Source organism: Fibroporia radiculosa, assembly GCF_000313525.1.
Source record: "Fibroporia radiculosa TFFH 294 genomic supercontigs, scaffold6370, whole genome shotgun sequence".
NCBI lineage: Eukaryota > Fungi > Basidiomycota > Agaricomycetes > Polyporales > Fibroporiaceae > Fibroporia > Fibroporia radiculosa.
The window spans coordinates 58,252-68,042 of record NW_012133436.1 but is presented as its reverse complement, the minus strand read 5'-3'; the positions used below and the strand labels follow the sequence as shown (position 1 = coordinate 68,042).

The window sequence follows — 9,791 nt, the reverse complement described above, 5'->3', positions numbered from 1 at the left end:
AACTGCAGGAACTTGTTCAAGTGTCCTGTGACCTGCCCGATCAAATGCAATTCCTACATACAGCACGGCAGTGATGCACTTTTTCGAACAATAACTTTGATCATGTCATCTTGTTTAATTGAACGAGCCTAATCATCGTGAGTGGTAGCTGTTGTAATGAGGCTATGATTACGCCTGGTCTATATCACCACACACCGGAATTTTCAGTCCCACAGGTTCGTATGACATCGACTTCTTTTGCAAGTTGGATGAGGAGATGAAGACCGAAGATCAGTACAATGTTTATCATTATGACCAGGTTAGATTTTGAGTTCGTCGAAACTCGGGATTACATAATTCTACCCAGCCAAAATCTCGCGCAGCCGACGGATAGAAAACAAGGGATCGTCTAGTTGCTACAGCGGTGGGAATAGAGAACTGTATGCTTATGCAAGTGTTGAGAGGTGGATAGGATCTATGATCACCTGACTCTGCGTTGAGGACGACAGTTGCTCCTTAAATGTTGACATTGGAGGTCGCAGCGTTGATGGTGTCTGGAACAAGGGAATCGTACGCATATTGTCGGCAGAGATAAGTACAGCGTCCAATTTCCCTTGCATACGATTGGTCTGTAGACTCAGACCATTAAAGGGCAGCTCAGACGCAGTGGTAACAAGTAAACCTACAACCGAAGGACTAGCTCCTCCCCTCTCGAGACCCTCCAGAAGAGTACACGCTTTGCAGAGGTAATTGCTAGACATATAGCCGCATCGCTTGCACGTCTCTGATATAGTGCGTGAAGGAGGGTGTTAGACGTCAACAGAATGATTAACTCACGCTGCACTTTCTGTGTAGCTTTGATCACTTCTGTAACCTCGAAAGCCTCCCCGGAATGGATAATATCGATGATTGCACTTGGCCTTGCAGCTTCGAGGTCCTTAAGGAATGCTCGAGCGTGTCCACGATATGCATCGGGAGAGTATATACATTCCGTCGAAAAGTAATCGAGCTTCTTGAAGTATGCGTACCTATTCAAGAGGATAATATTCTCATCATTAGACATCACCAACGTTATGAGAAACGATTTACATGACAATCTCCTTCTCATACGCGTACTTAAATGGTTTTGATCGCTTGATTGTATCTTCGCCTTGTGTACAAATCAAGGTACAACGACCAAGCCGTGCGATATCACCCCGCATAACTGAATTGGATCGTAAGGGTATTCCAAACGAGTGACAGTTATATGGTCGTCACGCACTGTTCATAAGGACAGTCTCTGCAATGTCGTCGGCATTGTGGCCCGTAACAATGTGGTCTACATGTAGTGCAGATGCGCCTCGGTCCAATGCCTGGCGGCGAAACACCCCACAGAACGTGCAGTTATTCTTCTTGCCTATTTGAGATACGATCGCGTCCATGGTCCACCCGTAGAGCTCATCGTACGATAGAATCTTGAGTGGCATGTCGTATTGTTGCTGATTACGTTTTACTGTCTAGAGTGTGCCTGTGACTTTAGCATGGAAGGCGACATCGTTATAACTACAACGGTGCACCTCTAGAGAGTCATCGCGGTAGCCAGTGATCCCCTCATCGATAGAAAGGAGAAACAACTCCAACCCATAGTTGTATCGATCATTAAGTGTTTTCATTACATAGGCAAGTACAGTAGAGTCTATAGGAATGTCTCAGAAAAGCACCATTGGAGGTTAAGATGGTAATCTGTGTGCACTAACCTTTCCCGCCGGACGCACCAATTGCTACTTTATCGCCAGGTTTGAATAGGGCCGCCTCAGTGATTGTATTATGAACTTCTGTTTCGAATACCCAGAAAAAGCACTCTCTGCATATTTGCTGTCCTGTCTTTGGTCGTTTCAGAATAGCACGGGCCTTGTTACAGAGCGCACAAGAGCGCGGCGGCATGACTGTCACGGTTCTCGGGAAGTCAGTGAGAGCTACCAAAATGGGAAAACCACCGATCATACAGCTTCCGCTTTGTTTCCAATCGACTTGGTGCTGACTTCGGTGTCTACTATTTGGTTCAGCTTGCCTCCACCCGTGCTTCTGGATATCACGTTCTCTTAAAAAAACAGATGCCGAGAGAAAATCGGAAAAGAGGAAAAAAGCATAGGAAGAAGCCTGAGGAGGAGCAAAATGCCGAACACCACGAGCATGAACAGGCTGGACAGGATCTCGAGCCTCATGCGGGGGTTTCATGGATGGTCTCAGTTGATGACCGCTCGGACTTCAATCCAGAGGCACCGTTTGGATATGTCGATGCAGAGGTCAAGGCATATTTCCGCACGGTAGATTTGCAAATCCGAGACTGGCAGGAACAGGGGATGGCGGGGACCGAGGGAGACGGAGATACTGATCCAAACGAGGGTGAGTATACATACTTCTTGTTTCCTGCTAGTTTTTCCTGACTACGTATTTCATTTTACATTTGTAGATCGTCGTCTATTCTTCGTTGCTGCCCTCACCGAAATGTCGGGCAAGGAGAAACAGCTTGCCACGGACCCCGATTGCTCGTCGATTGTAGAGCGAATGTCATACTCTATGGACGATTTTATCCGACGTGTTTTTATGGATAGACTTAGCGGATCGTAGGTTTGCGGGTCCAATTTAGCATAGGCGTGCATCTCACTGAATACAGCGCGCAGATTTGAGCAGTTGTCGAAACATAGGTTCGCTTCTCATGTATGCCAGACGTTGTTCGGTGTTGCTAGTGAGACCATATCACGGGAGGTCTGCTCCAACCATCTCGTTCTGGTTTTAACTTTCTGACCTCGAAATCTATAGACTCGCGGAATTTTTCCTACCGCGGCAGAGACGTCAGATGAAGGCGAATTAAGAACATTGATGCAACTTGTTTTGGATGCATGCGAGGTGCGATTTGATTCACTTGCAGCCTTTGCTGTTGTCAACGTGGAAGTCTAGGAATTACTTCCGACGCTTTCGTCTCTCATCGTGGACCCATTTGCATCTCATGTAATTCGCGCACTTCTCCTTCTCCTGGTACCCGATTGTTTCCCCTCGATGGACGGTCCAGGACACAGCGGTTCTTCTGTGCGCTCCAAACGGAGTGTAGCTTACAAGGCCAAGCAAGGTTCAATGAAGTCAGTGTTCTCTGAGCATGAAGGACAAACAAGTCACGAACCTGTGAAAGATGCACCTGAGGAATTTCGTGACGTTGCTAAGAAATTTGTTGTGGCCCTGCGTGAAAATCTTGATGAGAACGAAGTACGAGCGTTAGCTGCCGACAAGGTCGCAAGCCCTGTTTTGCAGGTGCGTCATGATGGCGTTAGATGTATGTTGACAAGTGATGAGGCCATTTACAGATGTTCTTGGAAGTCGAATCAGGATGTGGCATGTCCGACATACCGGGTTCGCTCATGGATAGGACACTCGTTGGGCTCATCACATTAACGCGTATGCTCATGTCCGACTTATCTTACAAAAGCCATCATTCTTAATTCGTTTGCAGATGAGGACCCGTCCGCCTCTCCGGAGGCTTCTGACTATTTGACTACCCTCCTGCGCGATCCTACCTCCTCTCATCTCTTAGAGACACTTGTGCGGCGATCACCGGACAAAGTCTTCAATATCCTTTGGCCTACTTACTTCTCAGGTAAACTCTCAAGACTAGCAGTTCATCCGGTGGCGAATTTCGTCGTGGCGAGAGCAATAGAACGGGCTACTGTAGAACAGCTGGGCGAGATCTGTCATGAACTCGAAGGCGTGGCCGAGAAAATCATCAGTGAGTCGGCTCTTACCTGTCGGCATATGCCATGAAAGTCTATCTCCAATTTCGACATATAGAAGCTTCCCGGACGGGTGTACTTCGAGCACTGGTGGATAGGGCTGCAGGACTAAAGACTCACGAAGAAGAGGTCGTGGAAGTGCGTCAAGCTGAATTGTTTTCGTCTGTAATCATTCTGACTTCGACTGGCTGCCAGGTTATCTGTGCGGCTCTCGAGCTCAAAGAACAGGAAGAAAGAAGGCTCGTGGTCCCTTGTATCTTGTACCTCAAGGGTTCTAGAGTACGTTGTCTGGCTGCGAGCCTAGGCACTGACTGAGCATTCATTTTAGGACTATCAAGCGGCGGCGGCAAAAGCTGGACAAGCAACTAAGCCTGAGGCTGAGACTCAAAGTCGTTGGCAAAGAGGGAAGATTGACGCCAATCAGGATTCGTTGGAGCCCAAAACACAGGGTGCGGTGCTGTTACAATCGTTGTTGCGTCTCTCCGCACCGCATAACCAGATCGTGGTGGACAGGTCAGTCCACTCAGCGTTGCTGTTCCCTACTAGACCCTAACGATCGCTCACGCCAACGTCCCAGCATCCAAGCCCTCAGGATTGACCAGTTGATTGAGATGGCACATCACGTCACAAGTTCCCGTGTACTTGACGTACTACTAGATTCGCCCACAGTGCCCACCAAAGCTAAACGCAGTTTTGTGTTGACGTTCATGGGACACTTCCCGACCTTGGTAGACGACCGCATAGGTAGCCGAATCGGTGCGCGCCTTTGGGCGTTTGCCGATCCATACCTGAAAGTGCGTATACATTGTTTCGATTATGAAATCCATACATTGATTGTAAGACGGATGTCCTCAGGAGAAGATAGCTCGCTCTATCATACCTCACGAACATCACTTGGCTGGATCCTTCTTTGGGAAGTTCTTCGTTCGGAGCTTGAGCCTGCACTTGCTTCAACGTAACCCCGAACAATGGAAGGATTTGCAATCTGCCACCAAGCAGACGTCCTCTCAGACATCCCAACAAAAGACGCGCGTGCTACCTCCAACATCCATAGCATCAGTAGCTCCGGAAGTATCAGCGGTCTCCATTACGGAAGAGCGCAGTGCAAACGCAGACAAGCGGGAGAAGCGAAACCGCAAGGCGCGTTCCAAAGACGAGATTGATGAATTATTTGATACGACGCTTGGGAATAAGACCAGAAAGAGCCTAGTTACGACTGCAACTGTAAAGAACAAGACAGACGAGACAGACAGCGTGGGGTATGCAGGACATGGCGAAAGCAAGAAGAGGAAACACACTCTGGAGGACTCTGCAGATCAGGATCTCAAAAATATCATGGGTGCCATCCGCGCCGCACCCAAGGATGACGGAGAGCGGAAAAAGAAGAAACGAAGAGGTTGATTATGGCGAGTTTATGGCTCATCTACTCTGCGCCCAAAAGTACCATACTGTATGCACTATTCCATTGATGACATTTCGGCTCGGAGAATATGACAATACTCGTTTGGTGTAGCCCCTTGCCGAGGCTCAAAATTCCTATTCGCCAGGATGTGAGCTCTCGCTGCAAGGCGTTGTTGACGCTGCCATGACGTTAATGCGATTCTTTCATGGACTGCGGTAAGCCGGAAGGCAGTCAGAGCATATCCCCCAGCGGGTACATCGTGGTCATGTTTACAGAATATGCAGTCGAAGTGTTGCTGTATGCCGCTAGATGTCTATAATCCTCGCCAGACTATGCCCGCCGAAAGATCTACACAAGTCGATGTGTGATTTAGTAAGAGGTTTTCAGCTCATAGCTATATCACCATCTCCGTCAGGCCGGGGTTCCCCCCGCGCGACAGAGTTAACGAGTTCTCTCCTAACTTCAGCACCGATCTGAGGATGGGGATTTGCGCGTACGACATCTAATAATGCGTCCTTTTGGTCTGGAGTCAAGTCCGCCCCGTATCTACCGAAGACGCGTGAGCCCGTCGAGATTGCAGTAAGAACATAGGAAGGATACCTCTGACAGAACACGAGCAGACTTTGATGCCACAATACAGGCAGCTTTGCAGCGTCGCCAGATTGTCGCGCTTTGTATGTGTTCGATAGGCGAATAAAGTGGAAGACAAGTGCGTCGACAACCTTGTATGGAAGTGCGTATTTTTTGTCCAGGAGTATTCGGATGAAAAGCGAGTTAGGTCCTAGCAAGCACAGGCGATTGGACACAAATAAACATGACATAAAATAATACTTCACACCTGAGTACTCCATGTTTGCGAGCCGCATGAGAGCTGCCGCGGAGTGCATAATCGGTACTTTGACTTTCACCAACACGGAAGCGACAATTGCTGCTTCTTGCAGTGTACACCCGGTCTGAAAAAAAATCAATACATGCATTAGGATCGATAAACGAAGGGCTCACAGTCAATAGTGGGAACACGATTCCCTTGAAGAACGCAGCAGGCTTGTACAACGCCCGCCGCATGCTCTCGTAGTAGTGGACATTCAGCTTGCGATGATTCTTGTTCTTCCGCGCGCCTTCGCGTGTCAGTCGGATGTCCTCCCTGACCGCATCAAGGAGCACGCCCTCAAGGAATACGCGTGCTTGCGGTGGCTTCATCTGCGATACGAATATGCGCGTCGCGGCATGACATGCCTGTGGCGTCCAGTTTTCTGGCCCCGTGAGCGCGAGCATGCGCGCCCAAGCGGGGAGGGAGGGGATAATTTTGAACGGTTTTGGAAGCGGGCCGGACTTGTATCGGGAGAGCACGAGGCCGACTCTGTAATAGATATACTCTCAGTCCCAGTCTCGCGCAGTGGAGTGGAAGCATTCACTTTGTGTAAAGCTCAACTACTTTTGGATTAAGTCCCGCTGCAGGATCGGGTGCCTTGTCTGGGTCTATAATCGTAACATGATAAGATACTAGTTGGACTGTATGGACGCGAACACACCTTCTGCCGTTTTTCGGATGACAGTCGTTTTGCCTGACTCTATATCGTCTAGTTTTGAGAAAATAATGTCCGCTAGTGTTCGTCGCTCTCCAGCATTGGCAGGTAAAAGCGCGTCAAGGGTTTTGAGATCGCTCTCATCCACTTCCTAATTCCTATTAATGTTCGCATACAAGACAATGAACGTTTGAGGACTCACGATCTCTTCCACGTCTTCTTCGTAATCGTCCTGATCAAAACGCTCCAAATCGTCTTCATCCTCATCCTCATCTTGTATCCGTGGAACCGAAAAGCTCAGCTTGTCTCCAGACCCTTTCTCATCCTCATCGTCGTCGTCTTCCCATGCCCCGAGCTCTTCTTGCTGATCTCGCGCAAGTTCAAATATGCGTCTTGAGGTTTTTGGGTCCAAGATGATCTACTTTGAGGTGAGTCGTGTCCAGTCTCTGAGACCGTCCCAGAGCCGCGTTCGACCTACCTCTCCGCCTTCCTCATCGTCTTCAACTCTCCCCTTTGACTTTGATCGCTTCCCTGGGCGAGAGATCCGTCCATACTTAGCATTTATCTCATCTTCGTTGAGCTGGACGTGCAGGGGGTCGTGTCGCTGCTTCGAGCCCGTCTTGCTTGCTCTGGGCATCTTGGCCGGAAATTGGAACAGGAGAAATGAAGGCCGTGTGAGAAATTTTCTGATAGTGGCGACTAACAGATGAAAGAGATAGGTCTAGTATAGGTGATAGGATCAAGAGCAGGGCGCAAGGCAGCTGCAATGCGGCTCACAGCTCGGTGCAGTGAATGATTGCAGAAGATATTCGCAGGCGCGATCGTGATTGGTACGGCGATCGCCGCGCTGAGCGCGCTGTAGAGTCGACCAGGCTTGAGTCCCCCTCTCGGTCTGCAAGGCCGTCCGCATAAAAGCCCCCCTCTTCTCCTCCCCCTCGTGCCTCCCGCCAGTACACTCCTTGCATCATGGCGTCCTCCAAGTCCCAGGTGCGTATCGACCATTTGTTCTCTAATTCACCAGCGTTCTGTTACGGTACGTATACTAATGTCCCTCTCCATCTCCAGTCCCGCATCCTTGACAAGAGCGGAAAGGAAATCACCACCGTTGGTTTTGAACGATTTGGTTTCGACTCCGAAGTTCCCTTCGACGCCGTTCGTTCGCTATACCTTCAGCCCCACTACGTCCGCAGTGCCAACGCTAGCCCCAAACCTGGCAGTCAGTCAGAGGAATATCAATCCGATTCCATCTACTACCCTGACACCCAATCCATCTCCTATACCACACTTGCGCGCTTCCCGCCCGTCAAGCTCCTTCCCCCTGAGAAGCGCAAGCGCATCCTTGTCACGGGTGGCGCTGGCTTCGTGGGCTCGCATCTAGTGGACAGACTCATGCTCCTAGGCCATGAGGTCACGGTCCTGGATAACTTCTTTACTGGTGCTAAAACTACCGTGAGCCATTGGGTTGGACACCCAAACTTCGAGCTCGTCCGCCATGATGTCGTCGAACCATACATGACAGAATGTGATCGTAAGCGTCAATAACTCAGCTTGAAGAATGACGGCGTTGAAAGACAACTCTGGCAGAGATATACCATCTTGCTTGCCCTGCGTCTCCTCCCCACTACCAGTTTAATTCGATCAAGACAGTTAAGACATCCTTTATGGGTACTTTGAACATGCTCGGCCTCGCAAAACGTACGAAAGCCCGCTTCTTGATCACCAGCACATCTGGTACGTATCATCCGTCTGTTGCTGATCTGACGTTGTTAATTCATTGTTTCCAGAGGTGTATGGTGACCCTGAGGTTCACCCGCAGCCGGAGGACTAGTGAGTATACTCGATCGAACAACATCCTATATTGATCTGTGCGAAGCTGGGGCCATGTCAATCCGATCGGTCCCCGTGCCTGCTATGATGAAGGCAAGCGTGTCGCTGAGACCCTGACATACGGATACCACCATCAAAATGGTGTTCACGTTCGCGTCGCTCGTATATTCAACACTTACGGTATGTCCCCGATCATAGCTCAACTTTTATCTGACTTACATGCGTTTCTAGGCCCTCGGAGTACGCTCGGGAATACCATTCCTTGTCGACCATTTTGCTGACTTACTCTTACAGTGAACCCGTACGATGGGCGTGTCGTCTCCAACTTTATCATCCAAGCTCTACGCGGCGAGGACATGACAGTCTATGGCGACGGCAAGCAGACGCGCTCCTTCCAGTTCATTCACGACCTGGTAGACGGGCTCATCGCGCTCATGAACTCAGACGAGACGCGCCCCGTGAACGTCGGCAACCCTGACGAGTTTACGATCGGCGAATTTGCCGAACTTGTGCGCGAGATTGTCGAGAAGGTGCAAAAGGAGGACGGTACGCCGCTAGCGCGGCGCGTGCAGATCGTATACAAGCCCATACCCAAGGACGACCCGCAGAAGCGTAGGCCGGACATCACTCGCGCGAAACAGGTGCTCGATTGGCAACCGCGGTGGTCCGTCCGGATGGGTCTGGAGGAGATGGTGCGGTACTACAAAGCAAAGATGGCCGAGGGTAGCATTTAGGAACATATTTCGATTCAATGCAGCTGGGCAATAAATAGGAGTAAAAACAGCAAGCACATGCTGGAATGGGGTAGCATATGTAACATCTAGGACGGGTGTTCTTTACACTAGATAACGGCATATGAGTGATATTAGAGCAAGAGTACAACAACTATATACCAACGTCAACGGATACTTTTCCAAAATTCAACACGCGAGACGTGCTCCTCATGCGATACGATGGTTGTGATGGTATAGGTAAGTCTAAATGGGCTCACTGAGCATATTTATATATATATCAGAACGAATTGTAGCCATCCGGAACCTCCAATGCGCGGGATAAAACGCCCACCAAATGTAAATCCTAAAAGCAGAGCGAATGCCGGTTACAAATATAATAACACGCAAGAAAATCGGCGATCTGACGCTCCTCATCGGAGTATACGCGGCAGCGTCGCGACGTTATTCACCGTCGACGACGCAACCTTGACCATGGTGCCCTTGATCAGCTGTTTGTCGACAATGCTGGGATTGATTGTCGCGCGACGGAGGCGGGACACCTGCTGTGCCTCCTCCGACA

General features: G+C 49.7%; 4 protein-coding genes across 4 annotated transcripts; 2 read left to right on the top strand and 2 right to left on the bottom strand.

The window, feature by feature from the left end:
• Positions 1–425: 425 nt before the first annotated feature.
• On the bottom strand, positions 426–1,902 carry FIBRA_06197 (uncharacterized protein; the record flags this gene model as incomplete). Its single annotated transcript, XM_012327932.1, has 6 exons — positions 426–763; positions 817–1,007; positions 1,069–1,183; positions 1,241–1,475; positions 1,536–1,654; positions 1,716–1,902. 6 exons carry the CDS (start codon positions 1,900–1,902, stop codon positions 426–428), a joined length of 1,185 nt encoding a protein of 394 aa, XP_012183322.1.
• Positions 1,903–2,072: 170 nt separating this feature from the next.
• FIBRA_06196 (uncharacterized protein) lies at positions 2,073–5,144 on the top strand (the record flags this gene model as incomplete). Its single annotated transcript, XM_012327931.1, has 12 exons — positions 2,073–2,364; positions 2,432–2,585; positions 2,643–2,727; positions 2,782–2,868; positions 2,920–3,267; positions 3,321–3,411; positions 3,467–3,739; positions 3,802–3,881; positions 3,939–4,022; positions 4,072–4,256; positions 4,321–4,537; positions 4,599–5,144. The coding sequence occupies 12 exons, from the start codon at positions 2,073–2,075 to the stop codon at positions 5,142–5,144; spliced, it is 2,442 nt and encodes an 813-aa protein (XP_012183321.1).
• Positions 5,145–5,458: 314 nt separating this feature from the next.
• FIBRA_06195 (uncharacterized protein) lies at positions 5,459–7,308 on the bottom strand (the record flags this gene model as incomplete). The annotated part of the gene is made up of 8 exons (XM_012327930.1): positions 5,459–5,493; positions 5,549–5,926; positions 5,984–6,098; positions 6,148–6,505; positions 6,561–6,624; positions 6,678–6,822; positions 6,874–7,089; positions 7,150–7,308. The coding sequence occupies 8 exons, from the start codon at positions 7,306–7,308 to the stop codon at positions 5,459–5,461; spliced, it is 1,470 nt and encodes a 489-aa protein (XP_012183320.1).
• A 329-nt stretch (positions 7,309–7,637) lies between these two features.
• Positions 7,638–9,232, top strand: FIBRA_06194 (uncharacterized protein; the record flags this gene model as incomplete). Its single annotated transcript, XM_012327929.1, has 7 exons — positions 7,638–7,658; positions 7,737–8,199; positions 8,256–8,402; positions 8,456–8,498; positions 8,545–8,678; positions 8,730–8,738; positions 8,793–9,232. 7 exons carry the CDS (start codon positions 7,638–7,640, stop codon positions 9,230–9,232), a joined length of 1,257 nt encoding a protein of 418 aa, XP_012183319.1.
• Between the last annotated feature and the right edge of the window lie 559 nt (positions 9,233–9,791).